The sequence below is a fragment of the Numenius arquata genome, chromosome 6 (assembly GCF_964106895.1).
Source record: "Numenius arquata chromosome 6, bNumArq3.hap1.1, whole genome shotgun sequence".
Classification (NCBI taxonomy): domain Eukaryota; kingdom Metazoa; phylum Chordata; class Aves; order Charadriiformes; family Scolopacidae; genus Numenius; species Numenius arquata.
Genome location: NC_133581.1, coordinates 68,528,819 through 68,548,413, shown reverse-complemented (window position 1 = coordinate 68,548,413; position 19,595 = coordinate 68,528,819). Strand labels below are relative to the sequence as shown.

The window sequence follows — 19,595 nt, the reverse complement described above, 5'->3', positions numbered from 1 at the left end:
TCCTGGAGTTTGAGGCCAGGAGAGACCATGGGTCTCATCCGCGTTGACCTGCCACACATCCCTGAGCCAGAGATCTCCCTCAGCAATCCCCACCTGTACTGAGCTCGCCAATGTAAGAAGCAACATTTGATTGAGTATCAAAGATGTTCGACATCAGGGAGTCCAGCACATCTCTCGGTGAGTTGCTCCAACAGCTAATTACCCCAGCTGTGAAAAAAAACCCTCATCCTTATGTCCACTCTGGGCTTTGGTAACTTCAAATGATTGCTATTGGCTCCTCGAACACCTGAAGTGGCTGCTTGGAGGTAGCTCTTCACCACTGCCTGCCTCTTCCTTCATGAGATAATTATAATTTACATTATTTTTCTCCCTTCTTAACTACCTCAGTCAGTTTTAACCACCAGAATGCATGTAGCTCCTCTAGTCATACAATCATAGAATTGTCTAGGTTGGAAGGAACCTTTAAGATCACCTAGTCCAACCATCAACCTAACTGATAAAAAACAAACCTCCCTGGTACCGAAATATGCCAGCAATGGGGACAAACAGACACCAAAATCAAGCTAAATGCTGCCACGAGCAACGTGGGCCTGTAAGGGTGTTCAAGGCAACCGCTTGGTCCTTCAACCTTCCATGGATGCAAGAAGCACTCATGGAAGGAGATATCTCCAAGGCTGGGCCACCGGCTCCTGGGAAGACACTGTGTCTTGAAAGAAAGTCCTCCTTCCAGAAGAAGTCAGGCTTCAAAATCCATCTGAGAATAGCAAACCGACTTCCCTCCATTTTCAGCTATACTTAGTGAGGCCATTATTTATGGAGATGGCAGGAAATAATTCAGCCGGCTCCAGACATAACGCGAAATTGGAAAGAGGATCCAGAAAGAGATAAATCGAGGGATCTAACGGGGGGCCAGTTGTGGGGACTTGGTGGTTTAAAGACTGTTTCCTCGCCACAAGATTTCCTCCAGATCTCCCTCACGCAGAGTCAAAAGGCAACATTTTGCCCGGAGATGCACAGAGCACCAGCGGCTCCCGGGAGGATGAGACGTCCAGCAGAGCACGGGGACAACTCGCTGCATGCCAGGAGGATTGCTCCCAGCTGCCATACACATCCCGGGATGCACAAAACCTGGTGGCACCGATTCAGCAGACCTGGAGTGGGGCTTAATCCCCCTCGCTGATCTTCTCCCACGTGTTTATTATTCAGCAGGTTTACAATTTGACTCCGTTTGCACCCCTCGACCCCAAAATGTCACACCCCAGGGCAAAACCACCCCCCCTGAGTGCACAACCCGGCCCTCCCGGACACCGGGATCACCGGTTCCTGTGATGCCGGGGGATGCACAGCCCCTTACCTGTGCCAAAACTCAGAACCACGGGAGAGGAGTGGATGCCAAGGGCTCCCTTGTCCCTCGGAGGCTGCCTCCCCGCCTCCGCACGCTCCCAGTTCATCTCAGACCACGGCCGAAATCCCAGTGTCAACACCCACGGCATGCCAGGCAGGAGGAGATCCCTCTCTGGGGCTCCGGGAGGAGTTCAAGCTCTCAAGGAACCGTTGGCTCCTGGAAAACCCTCCCAGGAGCAGGCAGTGGAGGAGCTCACAGCTGCCCAGAACCACCCCGGCCCCTGCGGCGCCGCAATAATTCCTCCCCTGTTCCCGGGGACCGATGCCATGCTTCCCTGGCACAATGTCCCGAATTGTGCCGGGGTGAAGCCAGCTCCACACCCCGCGGTGACATCTGGGGGCCAGTGATCCGGAGGGGCTGCCCTGGCCAGCAGAAACCAGCAATTGGGCTTTCTAACCAGGAAAAAGCTCTTGCTCTGAGTGTTTTGGGGGATATCGCACCCCCCCTCCCCCCGCATCCCTCCAATCCACTTATTCGACCAGGGCAAGCGTTAGGGAACGGCCAGGTCAGCGGCGACACACAGATACTCCCAGCTCCGACGCCAGCAGTCATTAATCCCCACCCCTCCCCGGGGAGCTGGGTGCACCACAAAATAATCATCATCATTATAAAGAGGCAGCCGGAGGCGACGGAAGATCTTTGCCAACGCTGTATGAGCCCATTCCACCTCCCCAGGGATACAAAGCATTTCACCAGACCCCAACCAAGCCCCCAGCCGGGGAGGGGGGGGGAAGGTACAGCTCCGGGTGTTGGGTTCCCCATTTCCAAACCTGCTTCGTTCTAAAACATGCAACGGCAATAAAAATTCAGTCCGTTGGATAACACCAGGAACAAGGCCAATCCCTCTCTGACATTTAATACCATAAATACCTGTGTTTCTACATCACTTTGCGCCAGCAGCAAAAATCCCGGGAATTCCCTTTGCTTCTGCCAGCACTTTGCCCAGCCGGGGGCAGAGCCTTGGCCTGTCTGAGCACGGTGGACACTCACTGCATTTGTGATCGCTTGCCCTCCAGCGGCATTTAGAGCCATCCTAACGGTATCCGCACCTGCAGGTGGGATGTTCAGCACTTTTCCTTATAGGATTTGGTATAAAACACAGCGGGGGGGGACACAGAGGGATGGCTCTCACACGTTTAGGGGCAAGTTTCTGCTTATTTCCAGCTGAACTCATGGGAAAAGAACTAAAAAGCCCTGCAAGGAGTGGGTAAAACATGCAAAACATGGCACCAGGGAAACCGTGCCGCAGAAGGGGATGCCCTGGGTGCTGGGGGGGCTGTACCCACCGTGTACAACACCCCCGTGGGTTCAGCAGCACCTCTCCCAGTGGGTACCACGGCAGCTCCCAGTTACTTTGGCGATTTGCCTGTTTCGGAAACAGTTCCCAGAGTCAAAAAGTGTCAGCTCCGACACCGGAACAATTGTTTCCCGTCGTTCCCCCCACCACTGGGTCCCCCCTGCCCCCCGGGCATCCCTTCATCCCCCCCCAGGAGGCGGTGGCAGCTCTTCAGGCTCATTCCCAGGCATCACTCCCTGCTCCACAAGGCACAAGGTGGGACCCCGGGGACACCGCACACCTCAGCACCTGAACCCTGGGTCCCCAGCGAGCCCCCCCAGTTCGGCCCCAGGGAAACGGGCACGGAACCCTGTTCTCCACTCTCACCAAACTCCCACATGCTGATGAGCTGCTGCTTTATCTGCTTCAAAACGCTCCGTGCCCACGTCGGCCTTCTCATTTAGCCATTTCTTCGCTAGTAACTTGAAGTTCGGTGAAAGGATAACGATCATGTTCTGAATACCTACATTTTCTGCTTTATTAACAGTGCAAGCTGTGCATAATTTAAAGGGGAGGAAAAGTGCACACAGCCCTTGAGGTTTTTTTTTCCAGATTATTTCGCCAAGAAAACAAGCTGGGCAAAGCAGAGAGAAGGAATTGGAAGACTTGCCGGGGATTTTAGCAGCTTTGCTCTCCTCCCATCCCCTGAGGAGCAGGGGACAGTGGGAACCTGTCCTGGCTCCGTCACCGACCTGCTCTTCAGCCCTGGGAAACTGTTCCCGGCATCGGTGACTCAGTTTCCCCCTTAAGTTCAGCTGTACGAGTAACTCACTTTTTAATCACGGCTTTACCATTCAGAAGCATCCGAGGAAAGTTAACGGTGAGATGTGCAGCCAGACATCACGGGACATTAATTTGCTTTCTGTATTAATTAGGAATAAGCAAATGCAGACCATTTATTTCACATTTAAAGGCACCCAAACGGCTCTGGAGCACTGCTGGTGTGGGTGGACGTGCGTGCTGCCATGGCAGGCGCTGTGCCGGCACAGGGCAGAGCCCAGCAGTCCCTCTCTACACCTCCTGCAGCTGGGGATGCTCCTCGGGGACCAGCATCCGTGCAGGCAGGAGGCAGGCAGGAGGCAGGCAGCACCGGAGAGCAGCCAGGTGGAGCTCAGGCAGTGCACATCCCCAGCGAAACCCCGTCCCGGGGACACAGGTCCTCCTGCGGACCAGACACAGCCTCAACGGGAGGAACTGGGGAGAAGTCGGAGCCGGAGAAAGAGAAGACGGCACCTGAAGAACGTGACCTGCAAAGCAGCAAGTTCTCCGTGCGGGGCTGGAGGGGGCGGCAGGGCTCGGGGACGGTGACCAGACACCGTAGCATGCTCTTTGGGCTCAGGAAGCGGAGAAACACCCCGAGCCTTCCTTACGGAGGAGGAGGAGGCTGCTGGGGCTCTGCCCGCTCTCAGAAGGGACATCGGCATTCCATTATTGGCACGAAAGCAGGGAACAAGTGGGTTAAGTCAGCAAGACATCTTCCTAACTGCTCCTCCGCTCTTGGAAGCAGAGCTGTGAGGATCTGGAAATCTTCCATGAGGGAAAAAAAAAAAAAAAAAAAGTTGTTCAAATCCCACAAACCTATTTTTCCAAAGCAACAAGGACTAAACGGGCTCCCTCTCCCAGGCTGGGGCTCGCTTTTGCTAATCAGGGCAGTCCCTTCAAATCCTCCTTTCTCAAAATGGCCCTGGTGCGCAGAGCGGGCTCTGCCGGGAGGCACAACCGGGGCTTGGCTTTTTATTTTTGGCAGAGCTCTGTCCGCTTTCTCAAATCGGGGAGTCAATGAAGAAACACAAATTCACATGAAACGGGGTTTCAAATATAGCGCAGCCACATACGACTGACTTCACACACTCTCCCGCCCCCCCCCCCAACACACACACGCTCTCACCAGCCCCTTCGCCCGTCGTCCTTAACCTTAAAAAAAAAGGCGTTACATTTTCACAGGATGGAGCCGCATCGCTGCCAACCGAAAGTCTTACTAGGAATCTGCGTGTGACATCGCCCGTGCACGGATGCCGGCGCCCAGGCCAGAGCAAAGAGCTCCCTTTCCTGCAGGCCCCCACAAAAACACGCTCTGCCTGAACAAGCCCTCTCCTATTCACGACAGCGGTTGCTATTCCAGCACATCCAACAATATGTGCCTGTGTGTCGGGGAAGGCAGGGAGCCCCGGAGCCACCGCCGGTGCCGCGATCCGCACGTTCGTAACCCAGCCGCTGTGAGCAGAACCCCTCAGACATTTTCAATTACACTGAAATTTCGCAAAATTAAAAATAAAAAAGGCGGGGGGGGGGGGGCGGGAAGTACATCTCGAGCTGGTGGGAAGGAAATATTCTGGTGGCGAAAACAGGCGCAGGGGCTCGAAGGAGCGGATGTCAAACGAAGCATTTACTGGCAAATTCATCAAGTCTCCTCAACCCCGAGTACCGGAGCCAACGCTCCCAGCAGCACCGCACCGGCACCGCACCGGCACCGCACCGCCGCCGAGCCCCGCCGCGCCGCTTACATAACCGGGGCATCGCCGGGACCGGGACCGGGGCATCACCAGGACCGGGGCATCAGTGAGGCCGGGGCATCATCGGGGCCAGGGCATCGCCGGGGCCAGGGCATCATCGGGACCGGGGCATCATCGGGGCCAGGGCATCGCCGGGGCCGGGGCACCGCCGGGGCCAGGGCATCATCGGGACCGGGGCATCATCGGGGCCACGGCATCGCCGGGACCGAGGCCGGGGCACCACCGGGGCCGGGGCGCCGCCGTGGCCGGGCATCGCCAGGACCGGGGCTGGGATATCACCGGGGGTAGGGCATCACCGAGGCCGCGGCATCGCCAGGACGGGGGCATCACCGGGACCGGGCATCGCCAGGACCGGGGCTGGGGCATCACCGGGGCTGAGGCATCGCCAGGACAGGGGCATCGCCGGGGCACGGCCGGGACCGGGGCATCACCGGGACCGGAGCATGCCCGGGGCCGTAGCACCACCGCTGCCGGGGCATCACCGGGTTCGGAGCATCACCGTGGCCCGGGGCATCACCGGGCCCGGGGCCAGCGCACCGGGCGGCGTCCGCGCCGCTCAGCACCGCGGTCCGGCGGGGCGCCTGGCTCCCCCCCGGCTGCTCCGGGCTCCGCCGAAACGGCGCCAACTTGAGGAAGGGGGGGGCCGGGGGAAGAAGCAACAAGACCCGCGGCCCCAGCGCCGGACCCCGCGCAGCCGCCCAGGACCCGGCTGCCGAAAGGGGGGCGGGGGACGCCGCCGGCTCGGCGCCGGCCGCTGCGCTCCGCGGATCCCCCCGCGCCCCGCTCCGCGGAGGCGATTTGCAAGTCACTACCAGGAGGTGGGGGGGCTGGGGGAGAGGGGCGGCGGAGAGCCCCCCTACGCGCCCGCCCGCGGAGCCGCCCGCGCCGCTCGGCCGCGGGGACTGCGCGCCCCCGGCGGAGCACCGGGAAGTTTGCGGTTCCCCCCCCCCCCCGCCCCTCGCTCCGCGGCCGCGGGCGGCAGCGCCGCTGCTAACAAGTGCGGCGACCCCGCGGAGCTCCGCGGGCGCGGAGAAGCCCCATCGCGGCGGCACCAGCCGGGACCGGCCGGGGCACCCCCCCGCTCCCTCCGCGCTCCCTCTCCGACCCCCCCTCCCCCCGCCCCCCCCGTTTTTCGCCGTGCAATGTCAGCGTCTCATGGCAACCGCGCTGCCTCCGCTCTGCCTCCCGCGGCGCGCAGCGGGGCCCCGCCACCCCCGCGGCCGCGGAGGAGGACACCCCCCCTCCCAACACCCCCCTACCCCCCCCCTCCTTTCCTCCTCCCGCCCCAGCGACAGTCGCGACAAGGTCACGCCGCGCCCCGGACTCACCGTACACCCCTTGCCCGGAGCTGCCCTCCAGCAGAACCGTCAGCAGCCCCAGCAGCCCGATGGCTACATCCATCTTCAGGTGAGCATCCACATATCCAGCCCGGCGGGGGGTGGCGGGGGGCGAGGGGGGGGGGGGGCGGGGGGGGGAGGCAGCGCAGCTCCCGCCCGGAGCCCCGCGCTCCGCTGCGGCCGAGCCGCGCACGCCCGCGCAGGGCAGGGCGGCGGGGGGCAGGCGGCGGGCACCGCTCCGGTCCTCCTCCTCCTCCTCCTCCTCCTCCTCCTCCTCCTCTTCCTCCGCCTCCTCCTCCTCCTGCGCAGCGCGGAGCGGCGCGGAGCGGCGTGGGGCGAGCCCCCCCCCCTCAGAGCGGCAGCCCCCTCAGGGCGCCGGCCGCCGCCGCCGCCGCCTCCCGGGGCCGCCGACCGCCTCCCGGGGCCGCCGCAGCCGCCTGCGCCCCGCGGCCATCAGATGCCATCGCAGCTCCGCGGCCCACGCATGATGCGCGGGGGGTACCCCCCGCGGGGCGCGGAGGTGGCGTCGGGGGGCCCGCGGAGGTGCGTCCTCGCTTCTTGCGCCTCCCGGGAGCGGCCCTCACCGCGCCTGCGGAGCGGCGGCCGGGCCCATGGCGGGGGACGGAGGGTTGAAGCGGGCGGCGGGGGGGGGGGGGTGGGGGGAGCGGCGGGGTTCCCTCCGCCGTGCGGTGGGTGCGGGCGCGGGTGCGGGTGTGTGAGCGTGAATGGAGGGCGGCGGTGTTGCCGTCACGTTGTGCTATACGTGCCGGAGCCGGGGAGCCGCAGCCCGGCGACGTCAAAGCTGCGTGGCTCGCTGCTGCGCGCCTTCCTCCGCCTCCTCCTCTTCCTCCTCCTCCTCCTCTTCCTCCTCCTCCTGCTCCGCCGCCGCCTCCCGTGTCCCCGCGGCTCCGCCACCGCCGCCGGGGGTGCCAAGCTGGGGCGCCGTGCTCCGCTCGGAGGCGGGATGCGCCGTGCGGGGCGCCCCGCTGCGCGCTCTTGGGGTGCGCGGTGGGGGGCGTCCCGCTCCCCTGGCAGGCGAGATGCGCGGTGCGATGTGTCCCACTCCGGGATGCGCTGTGCGGTACCTCCCGCTCCGCTCCAGGATCAGCGGTGCGCTGCGCCCCTCTGTGCTCTGGGATGCGCGGTGCGGGGCGCCCCGGGCCCGGCTGTGCGGTGCGGTGCCCCTGCGCGGTGCGGACGGTGCGGTGCCCCCGCGCGGTGCGGACGGTGCGGGGCGCCCTGCATCCGCGCTGGCTGCGCGCTCTGCTCCTGGCTGCGGGGGGGGGGGGGATCTCGCCCGGCCGCGGCCCCCCGCGCATCTCCCGCCGGGCCCGGGGAGAGCCCCCAGCCTGGGCTGCGATCCTGCACTGGGGCTTCTCCGCATTCGGAGCCTGCTGTCCCCTTGTCACCTCCTCTCTGCTCAGTGCTGGGGGGTACCCCAGGGTTCAGGTCCCAGCTCTGCGCCACTGGTGACACACACTTGTGGGGTGCCGGGGGGCACAGCGCTGCTTTCCCCAGCCTCCGATGACCAAACAAGGTGTGCTTACTCAAGGTTGAGAGCCCAAGGACACAGGGCTAAGGAAAGTCACAAGCCTGGGGGCTTCCTCACCAGCCTGGGGGCTCCCACACCCTGCTGTGACAAGAGGTGACACAGGGAGGGAGCCATAAGGGGGACAAGCTGCTCCGTGTGTCTGGCAGGGAGCAATGGAGCTAAGCACACCCCAGCCACTGCCCACTGTTGAGTTTTTGCCTGGTCATTCCCCCCTTCAGTGGTGTTTGGCCTCCACCAAGTATCTGAGATACCTTCCTGGCTCCCAGCACCTTCCCAGGCTGCCCGATGTCCTCACAGTTTGGGGTCCCATGGGACTTGTGCTGGTGAAAGTCTCTCTTGCCGCCAAGTCCTTTTGGTTTGCTTGGTTTGCTTGGAGCAAACCAAGGACTTGTTGGGAAGTGACCACCCCTGTCCTCTCCCCTTCTTGCTTGGTTCCTGCAAGGATTGTACCAAAACCGTGGGCACCTTGGGCGCAGTTACATTCAGCTTCCTCCTCTGCCTGCATCAATTAAGGATTAGTGCTCAAGGCCAGGAGAAAGTGATGTGCTCTGGAAGAAGCAATTGCGCTGTCAGGGTTTCTTGTGACCCCACTGGCACGAGACGGGACACCGTTAACAAGGGTTGGACTCGTTTAGTGCTGTTGAGCGCTCTCCTGGCCACTGGTGACAGGGGCTGAGCTCCTCAGAGGTGATCCAATGCATTCCTTCTCTTGAGCTTCCATCCCCAAAGGGCTCAGAGCCATCCAACTCATCATTTGGATGTGTACTGATGGATGCAGGGGGCTGGATTTGGCTCTTGCATGGGCCGCTCCCTCTTCCCAGCCTGGTAAGAAAGTGGGAGATGGATGGAGGGATGGACGCAGCGCTGCTCCGCGCCAGCCCCATGCCCATGGAGCGCAGGCTGGCACTTGGCAGTGGCTGGAGCCCATCACCAACCCACTGCCAGCTGGAGCCTGTGAGGATGGCGCTGAGATTGCACTGTGATTGTGCTCAAAATACTGTGTCCCACCCCTCAAGGGACACGCTGTTCTGCGCCGTTCCAGATGCTCTCACTGCCTCTGGCTGCAGCGAGGGGTTGACGTGGTCACAGCCCAGGCCTGGCTGGCCCCAAGCGTCCAGAGAGCTGACCCTGGGTGCAACCATTCCCTCTTCCCACAGAAAATCAGGTCAGGAAGGGATTCGGGAAGGTTTTCTCTGCTGGTTGAAGGTTGGGAAGCATCGCAGAGATCCGTGCTGGTAGGTAGACATACACCAAAATCCGTGGTAGTGTAGCTTCGCTGTTGGGGCCACTAGCAAACACAGGGTAGTGCCTCCAGATGGACCAACTCCTGGGGACAGATTGTGCGTGGTCTCTGGGCGGGTGTCAGCAAAGGCTGGTCCATGTGGGAAGACAGAGCAATGTGGCTTCCTCGCTTACAGGGACGTACTGGAGGAAATGGTAGACTCTTGCCAAACAGCTCCTTACTTGACTGTAGGCTGTGACAACATGGTGACCGGGTTTCCTCCTGCTTCACCTGCAAAAAGCTGGCCAGGTGTGGTGGAGCTGCTTATCCAGAGGTGAACTGCTAAGCCCTGGACACGTCTCGTTCAGTTATGGGACATTTCGGGGTGAGGGAAGACTGGGGTCTGTACCTCCCTCCTGCACAGCAAGTCTCAGCTCAGTAGATCCAACCATCCAGAAGCCATGGGACCACTGGAGGATGGAGTGGGAGGTCCTCAGCTGCCCTTGTACTGCTCAGAGCCTAGCAAAGCTCTTCTCTCCATGAAATCATCTGAATGCGTCTCATCACCCTCACTGTTTGGCCTCCCTACTTGAAGGGGGTCCCAGATTGCATGCCTGGGCCCGTCTGATGCTCCTTTTTATCTGTCTTTCAGTTGCAAGGAGAGTTTGGGGTAATCTTGGTGGTGATCCCATTCAGCATCCATGGGGCTAAGAGCTGGGAGAGCAGGAAGACAGCAAGGTGGGACCAGTGGCTGGGGTTGTGTATGCAGTGCCCAGCACTGGACCTGTCCTTAAGGTCCCTTGGGGGAAAGGGCTCCGGCACCGGGGCAAGAAGTTGTCTGGACTGCCACCATCAAGGGAGAGAGAGAACTACGCAGCAAGCTTTCTAATTTATATTCAATGTGATGTTCAAGGTATGAAATAGTCCTCTTGGCAGCTTGGGTCACACAGAACCACAGAATGATATGGGGTTGGAAGGGACCTCTGGAGACCATCTAGTCCAACCCCCTGCCAAAGCAGGTCCACCCAGAGCAGGTTGCACAGGAACGTGTCCAGGCGGGGTTTGAATGTCTCCAGAGAAGGAGACTCCACCACCGCTCTGGGCAGCGTCTTCCAAGGGCTCTGCCACCCTCACAGGAAAGAAGTTCCTCCTCATGTTGAGATGGAATTTCCTATGTTCCAGTTTGTGCCTGTTTCCTCTTGTCCTGTCCCTGGGCACCACTGAAAAAAGACTGGCCCCATCCTCCTGACACCCACCCTTTAAGTATTTATAGGTGTTGATCAGATCCCCCCTCAGCCTTCTCCAGACTGAAAAGACCCAAGTCCCTCAGCCTTTCCTTGTAAGAGAGATGTTCTAGTCCCCTCATCGTCTTTGTAGCCCTCTGCTGTACCCTCTCCAGTAATTCCCTGTCCTTCTTGAATTGGGGAGCCCAGAACTGGACACAGTGCCCCAGATGCACCTGGGGAGCTGGAAGACACCACGGCCTTGGAACCTGCATCCCAGAGCTGGCTATAAAGTAAATATTTTCTCCAATTCAGACACTAAAGTCTTCTAAAAGCACAGTTTTCCCCAGCATTAGAAGAGAAGTTAGTCCTGTGTCACACAACCCAGGACACCGTGTCAGTAAAGCTGACTCTACTCTTCTGCCGCCAGAAATAAGGAGCCCCCAGCAAAGGACATCACAGTGGGCAGGTTTGCATTTCTCAATATCGAGAGGATTGCATGGCGGTTGGTAGCACCAAGAGTGTTATAGACTTCTCTTATGGCAGGAGGGAACGAGGTAAATAAAATAAAATGAAATAAATCAAACGGAATTAGGCCAACTGCTCGAATAACAGACATTCTGGGACTCTAATGCTTCCCACACTTCAGCAGCCATTTTTTTCAGAGGCTCGATTCCTTCGCAGCTTTTTCACTTCATCTGACACCAGACAAAAGCAAATTATTTTCTCCCTCGTCATTGGGAGCCGGTCTACAAATAATTGACATTTGACTAAAGGGGGCCATTAAGTAGCATTAAGATTCTGAGCAATTTGGCGGTGTTGGTGGGTTGTGTGTGTCATTCTCGTCCCTCCTTATCCCCCACACTGGCTCCAGATTTCCAACATCCAACACAAGTAAGGCAAAACCAAACAATTTAACTCAGTCTCATAATTCTGCTGAAGCTGGGGACTGCATGTATCATGTGAGGCATGTTTAGAGTATGAAGGGATTATATATATATAATTAGCAAATCATCCTGGAATGAGTATCTAAAAGAAGGAGCAGGAAGGTATTTGTCAGGTGGCCAATTTGAGCCTGGATCCTTTTCTTCTTGAGTTCTTGTGAAGACATGGCAGGAGTCGCCGGGGTGGAACAGAGCCTGTCCCTCTAAGGTGGCCCAGAGAGGAGTTTTGTGACTCCATCAAAGCCAGAATTTCCCAGCCTTTCTATTTGCGTGGCCACAGTTCTCTCTGTGGGGCTGGGGAGGAGTTGGCTTCCCAAAGGGACAACCTTTGCCCGTGGAGGTACGATGGGCACACGCAGGAATGGCCAACAAGAGGCATTTGTGGAGTAAATGGGAACATTGCCCTTTTCCGCCTCCCAGCCCAGGCCACGAAGCCAATCCAGTCCCTGTGTATGTCGTGTGGGATGGGTTCCACCAGCAGGAGCTGTGTGTGAAAAAGTGTTTCACATCGGTTGACCATGACCAACTGTGCTCTGCTGGAGATGCACCTGGGGGACGCAATGCCAGGCTCAACCATTGTAAGCGGCTCAAAACCTGGAGCATTTCTCGCTGTGAAAGTGGTGTTGTTCTCCACAGACAGATAAGAGTCAGCTCTCAGCTCTGCTTGAACATTGCGGTATGTAGTATTTTTGTAAAAAGCTCCAGATTCTGCAGTTGTAGAGAGAGATCCTCTGTTTTTATGTAATTTTTACGTTTCTCCCAGACACACCCCAGAAATCTCTGCCCTTCCAGTCAGATGCTGGGAATGAAACCAGCCACCGAAGGCCCATTTGAAGTGGCGGCTCCAGATCCTCCAAAGGCTTCGGCAGCATCTGCCTTGTGCCTTTTCACGCTTTCTTGGTAAGATGTAGTTTGTTTTGAAAATTGAAACAGGCTCATTTAACATTGTTTAGGGCCAAACCTCCAAGGGATGGAGTTATTAGATAAATAACTAAGTGTGACGGACCCTTTAGACACACCTGTTATCTTCACTGGTGCAGTTTAAGTCTCAGAACTATTATAAATTACATCAAACTACCTAATTTCAGGCTAGGTCTGCTCTCCAGGACTGGGGTGAATAGAGAAGAATCCTCCTGGAATCCAAGAATTTACATGGGTGAAACAGTTTGGGCCGCTGGTGGGAGATGGACTGGTCCAAGGCCAAGCTGAATGTTATTGTATGCCTTGGGTTTACTCTCCTTGGTGGGTGCAGATCAAACGCTGTGACTTTTGGTATCCTTGCACCCCAGGATAATGCCAGTTAATGCTCTGGATGATGTTTCGTGGCTGAAATTTGTTGTCTGGGTTATTGCTCTGGATGCAGAGGAACGGCTGAATAAAGTGACTCCACGCTACGTGGCTGCAGCCCGTGTATCCCTCAGCCCTACAGCAGAAGGAGCCCAACCACTAGGCTCTAAATTAAGGTCCATCTTCTCCAGGACTGTAGCCCAGCCCAAGCAACCAGGCAAAATACTGATTTCCACTGATTTTCGGTAAAAGAAGTGGAAAGAAGCAAACTGATCTGCTGATCTGAAGTCGGTCAGGAAGCAGGGACCCCTCTCCTCCTCCCGGTACCCTGACGGAGGCAGCGGCAAGAAGCCAGGGCCCTCTCAAGGAGTGAGGTGGTGGGTTTTCTTCCTTCAAACAAGCTGTCGTTTTTTGGTGAATATACATAAAGTGAGGATTAGAGGGAAATTTTCCAAACGTCCGTCTCGTGGTTCAGGAATAGAGAAGCAGTGATCTGCAGGTAGGCATTGGTCTGTCTCTCGTTGGCTGGAGACATCTCTGTACACACATGTGCAGCTGGTTTTACACCACTGAGAGGGGAGATGTCTTGTCAGAGTGGCTTCAGGTTTACCCTCCTGGGACAAGGAGTTCAAATCCATGTAACATCCCTCTGGTCTTTCATTCTTTCTATAATGCATCACTCTCTCTGTTTCAGTCTCGGGAATAAAGCCGTGGAAAATGAAACCATTAATACCTGCCATGAGAACAGGGGTTTGCCATGGTCTTCCAGCTTCGATGAGCAGTTGAAGCTTCCATGTGCACCAAGCTGTAGGGGTGTACAAACACAGTCATAACATCTAAACCATGGGCTCAGTGCGCCAGAAGGAGGTGGGAGACACCTGGAACAGTAATTCTGTGTAACTAAAATATGGCGCTTTTGATGCCTCTGTTTCCTGGATAACTCAGTTTGCCCACGAGCTCTTCACTGTCTTTGGGAAGAGAGGCAAGTCTCTGTTGGGGGCTCCAGAGATGGCTGCGTGTCAGTGATGGGGGTGCTCCAATTAGATCCATGTCCCTGTCTCTGGAGGTAGGTAGAGGTGGCTTAAATGAATGAATGCCTATGTATATGTCATCTGCAATGAGTAACAGGTTGGTGGCTGGGGCTGCATCCCTTTTTTGCCTCTTTTTTCTTGGAAAAGCCACACTTGGATGCTTGCTAGGGCTTGCTGGGTTTCATAGGAAGCTCCCATGCTCACATCTACTGGTGTTTCTGCTCGGCAAAGGGAAGCCCTGTAAGCAACCCCTGCAAGCAACCCCTGCCTTCATTTGCTGCTCTTGCCTACATTTTACCCCCACCCTTATTATAATGAGCCCCTAAAAAAATGCTTGTTTTGCTGATGAGCTTCATCTCTCCATACAGCTTCCATGAGGAGCTGCAGCTCATGGTCATGGGCTGGGCAGGGGTGCCAGGGCTGGGGCTTGCAGAGAAGCAGGGCTGTGCTCTGCAGCTAGCACCAGCCACCAGCCATAACGTGGGGAAAAAAAACCCCATACCCTCTGGGTCCTTTCATTGTGAGCGGCTGGAACCAGCCCTGCTTTGGTCCATCAGTTTTCCTTCATCCTCCTAAAGGGCCTGAAAAATACCAGCTCAGCTGTGAGATGCTGCCTGCCTGTCTCTTGGACCATCTGCCAGTCAGGAGGAGCATCCACGTGGATGCTGGTTGCCCCCAGAGCTCCAAACCAGAAGCATCTCTCCTTGCAGAAGGTCCAATGGTGCCCATGGGCTTGGGGTGGCTGCAAACCACCAGCAGCTCTCCCTGCAGAAGGTCTGATGGTGCCCATCGGCTTGGGGTGGCCATAAGGGACATTGATACTTCAGAGGAGGAACTCCAAGGAGAGCCAGGAGGATGGAGACAGCTCGCTGCTGCAGAGCCAGCGCTTTGAGACAACTTTCCTTGCTTTGCACATAATTAGTGCTGGAGCGTGTCCAGAGGAGAGCCACCAAGCTGGTGAGGGGTCTAGAGAATGAGTCATATGAGGAGAGGCTGAGAGAACTGGGCATGTTTAGTTTGGAGAAGAGGAGGCTGAGGGGAGACCTCATTGCCCTCTACAACTACCTGAAAGGAGGTTGTAGAGAGGTGGGTGTTGGCCTCTTCTCCCAAGGGAATAATGACAGGACCAGAGGAAATGGTCTGAAGTTGGGGCAGGGGAGGTTTAGATTAGATATCAGGAAGAATGACTTTACTGAGAGGGTGGTCAGGCCCTGGAACAGCCTGCCCAGGGAGGTGGTGGAGTCACCATCCCTGGAGGTATTTAAGAAACATGTAGACATGGCACTTCAGGGCATGCTCTAGTGCCTGAGATTGTTGGGTTGAGTGTTTTGTTTTGTGTTTGGTGGGTTTTTTGTTTTGTTTTTGTTTGTTGTTTTTTTTTTTTTTGGTGTATGGTTGAACTTGATGATCTCAAAGGTCCCTTCCAACCATGAAGATTCTGTGATTCTGTGTGATTAACCTGCAAATCTCCTTCAGGTCTCCATCTCCTTGGACCAGGAGGAAAGGAAAAGGTCCTCCTAGATCCTCATAAACTCAGCGGTCCCGTCCATGACACGGATGCATTACGTCTGGAGGGACTGGCCAGCCGAATTAGCTGAAACCCTCTGGTTTTGGCTTCCTGCACTGGCAATACTGTTGCACCAACAAAATGTGTGTGTTCTCACTCTTGTGTGTGTGCACACACGCAGTTTTGGCTGCAAAATGCAGCACTAATTGTGTCAAATAATCAAAATAATACTCTGCCCTGCTGCGCTGACACTGGCTGGCGTGTGAACACCGATCCCCCGCAGTGGAAGGGAAGGACAGCGTGAAAGAAACGGGTCACGTTTAATTAACCAGTGACAAATAGGGCTGCTCAATGCGTTGGCTTACATTGTGGCCACAAGCTTCAAATTATGGGCAACAGAAGAAGTTGGACACCCTGGCAATAATAAACAAAATGCTAAAAATGCCGTCCTTCCTGTGGCTATTTGACAAACAAGTCAGTGCACAAAGATAACTCCAGTAAGGCTGACATTCAAAAAATAATGAATGTCTTCCGCATTATCAGCAGAAAAAAAAAAAAAAAAAAAAAGTGAATTCTTGTTAAGTTAAAGGGAAATATTAATATACAACACTCCTGCTGGTGAAGTTGCCCCTGTTGCACTATGGAAATGAATCCTGGGAATTATTTAAAATAACACAATCAGCCTGAGTTTATTTCCCCGAATAAAACGAAATCCCATTGGAGCGTCTCTATTCTTCTTCATAATGCAGGGGGAAACAATTAAGTTTCAGTAGCTCCTCGCTACAGCCACTACATATTAAAGGCGGGGTGGATTTTAGTAGCAGGAGGTTTGCCAGAGCAGAGGATGTCTTTGAGTGCACTCTGCTGGCCGCCGGCCGAGGGATGAAGCACCGCGGGCTCCCCCTTCCCTTTCTCACCCCAAATCCGTGCAGGATGGCAGTTCCCCTCCCGGAGAAACCCCGTTGCAGGTTTTTAACCCGCTGTGGTTAAGGATGAAAAAGAATAACACTTATTTTAAGTAATTTTGGGACTCTTAGAGGGGAGCCGGTGGGATGCTGGGTGTTGCCTCCAGAGTGCAGGGAGGTTTCCTCCCTAGGCGATGCTCCTGGACCACGCAGAATGAAACCCTCTGGGAATGCTCTGAGGGACCAGCTCCACAAGTCTCACACTTCCCAGGAACCCGGGGATGAAGAAATTAATTTTTCACCAGGCTGTTACGCTCTGAGCATCGCTGATGATTCATGGCCGCAGACGGGGAGCTTAGAGGTGTCTGGAGAAAGTGTTAATAAGATTTCAGCAGGGTGAACACCCTGTAACTGCATTTGGAAGATTTTCAGCCGAGGGGCTCAGCCTGCCAGCTGGTGTAAATCAGTGTGTTACCCTTTACACCTACAAAGCAGCTGCCCCCCGCAGCATTCTGCAGCTGGCAAGAGGGAGGTTGGGTGCTTGGCCACCTCTTCCAAAGAGCAAGAGATTTTGCAGCTGGTCTCCACTCTCAGCTGGACCTCAACAAGCATATTGAGGTTGATTATGCTAAATGGAGCACTCTTAAAGGAAAAAAAAAAAAAAAAATTTCAGAAGTGTGGGCACCCAACTTTGCGTCATCCTCTTTGAAACGATAGCTGCCGTCGGGCAGCAAGGTAATAACAGGAGGTATTTCGCAGATCTCAAGCCCAGTAATTGCTGTTCATGTAAAAGAACAGCAATCAAACCAAGAACTCCTCTTGAAGGGTTATATTGATTTTATTTCTTTTTTTTTTAAAGTATTGCTGCTGTGGACCTTGCTTTGTGTGTCCCTGATTACCTGCCCCTCCTTGAACCTCTGTCTTCTTGTGGATTTTCATGTCTATTTTTATTATTTTTTCTTCTTTTTGTTTTGGTTTTTTTTTTACTTTTAAACTGAACACCCGTGCCTGCCTTGATTAGGGCTAAGAAACCCCAGAGAAACAGGCTTTCAACAGCTGCGCAGTGCACTTTGTTGCCTGAGAAGTCCCCTTCTGGTAGGAAACATGGCTTCGCCTCTGTCAGAGGCTCTCCTGAGGAAGCCTGCTTGGAAATGCTTTGACTTTAAGCTAAGATTCATGGCTGGCACACGGGGCTAGAAATTAGCATGACAAGCTTGAAAGGAGAAAAAAAGCCTGGGAGATGCAATGACTTTAAGTGGTTTTTATTTCCCAGCCATATGTTGATGCCAACTGAGGGTATCGGGGGAGATGGAGAGCAAGAGGCCGTGTTTGCTCCCAGGCAGGAGCTTGTCCTTGACTAATGCTCCCCTGTGCTCGGGGCTGTACAAATGCAGGGGGAAAGATGGTTTCTCGTCTTAGAGAACATTTCATGAGAAATTGGATACCTTCTCATCCTCTGATTCCTCAAATGCATCCTTTCTTGCATCCCCGGCCAATAAGAGGAGCTATTAACCTCTTCGAAATGTTGATAAATGGAGATGATTGCCTTTTGCGGCGTGACTCTCACCAAGAGCTCTCACTGATGAGCTCACAAAGACTCTTTTGTTAATATCTTGCCTCAGTCGGCCCATAGGAGTTTCCACAAACTGCCTCAAAGACCATCATGAGTCCTTCTGACCATCGTTGTGCTTAGAGCATAGGCTAGGATTGGATCCAGCTGCACCCAGACTCGTCTCTGAAAAGGAGTTTAGAAAGCAAGGAGGTCCTCTCTGAACCTCGACTCAGTGGGAGGGTCTCAGAATCACAGAATGGTGGGGGTTGGAAGGGACTTCTGGAGATCATCTAGTCCAACCCCCTTCCAGAGCAGGGTCACCCAAAGCACGTTGCACAGGAATGTGTCCAGGTGGGTTTTGAACATCTCCAGAGACGGAGACTCCACCACCTCTCTGGGCAGCCTCTTCCAGGGCTCTGCCACCCTCAAAGTAAATAAGTTCCTCCTCATGTTTAGATGGAACTTTCTATGTTCAAGTTTGTGCCCATTACCTATTGTCTCCCTGGCCCTGTCCTCTGTGCAGTAAATAACCCAGTGTGCCTTGCCATCTCAAATCCTGTTAAAACACCATCATTTACCATCAAACTTTGTTAAATCCCGGTTTTATATCAGTAAATATATTGGTGATGCTCTCTACGAGTGAAGTAGAGAGAAGTTCTCTACTTCATCGCTCCATCCGTGGCACTGGAGCAGTGGGGTTTGTGCGAAGGTTAATGGACAATGGGCTGGAGTCGATGGGAGTGAATTAAACATCTGCCCCAACCAAGCCCTTGGGATGGAGCTTCTGGGAAGTATCTGCTTGGGTTATTTTACACCTCCTAAAGTGCAATAAATGCAGCTGCTGTGCTTTGGTGGCCAACGTGCTCTTGAAAACACAAAGTACCTACCCCTACAGGTGTTCTCCTGTATCCACTGGAAATACCACGGTGGGTCCTGGACAGGCTCTTGTTCAACAGGAGCTAATGTTAGACACTGCAAAACTCCTCTGCATTGTGAATCTAATTATTCTTCCTGATTCAGGCCAATAAAAGGAATTTGAGACTAAAATAGAATGGAATTTGGGACCAGATGCTTTTAGAAGCATGGTCTAAGTGAAATCAATGGAAACGTCCCCTGGCTTTTAAAAAGGGTTGTAATTGTCTAATATGCACCAAGTTTTCTGAAAAAAATCTGTCTTTTAATTTATATGCAGTTTATTAGGTTCTTCACACACCTGTCTAATAATTTTAACAGTAAAAGGCTGTTCACCACAATAATAGCTTAGGGCAATGAGTTTTGCAGCTGAATTCAAGACAAAAATTACTCCTTTTTCATCTCTTTTCAGAAAAGATGCTTTTCTATTCCTGTTTCAGGTGAGTCAGGGTTTTCTTCCCCTTCTGTTGTTTTCTAATGTCTCTTTTTCATCTTTGCAAGCTGCTAAGCAAGGTGGGCATGAAAAATGGAAGTGATCTGAGCTGAACCACAAACCCGTTTCAGTTCAGCCTGGGTGGAAGTGGCCTGAAGTTGCTCCACGTGGAGCGTCCTTTTCGCTGCCTTATTTTACCCCTTCTCCAGGGGGAAGAGCAGAAAGGCAGGGACAGGAGAGGGGATACATCCCCTGCAGAAACCCTGCTGGCTGTTGTTTATCTTCCGCTCCAGTCAAATTTCTTTTTCATTTTGCTGAATAGCCAGAATGTCGTGGTTGGGGAAAAAAAAATGCGCACCGTTCTCAATGCGACTGAAAAATTAATTAAATAAAATTTGAGGCAGCTCAAGAGCATTAGTGTGTTTAATTAGTGCTG

At 54.9% G+C, this 19,595-nt stretch overlaps 1 protein-coding gene across 1 annotated transcript in view; it reads right to left on the bottom strand.

Annotated features, from left to right (window-relative positions):
- MDGA2 (MAM domain containing glycosylphosphatidylinositol anchor 2) overlaps window positions 1-3,193 on the bottom strand; it is a 361,261-nt gene extending 358,068 nt beyond the window's left edge. Inside the window, exons 1-2 of the mRNA XM_074149599.1 lie at window positions 3,069-3,193; window positions 2,759-2,771 (exon numbers count right to left, since the gene is read on the bottom strand). Of these exons, the coding sequence (XP_074005700.1) occupies window positions 2,759-2,771; window positions 3,069-3,193 (138 nt within the window). The remainder of the gene's footprint in view (window positions 1-2,758; window positions 2,772-3,068) is intronic.
- Between the last annotated feature and the right edge of the window lie 16,402 nt (window positions 3,194-19,595).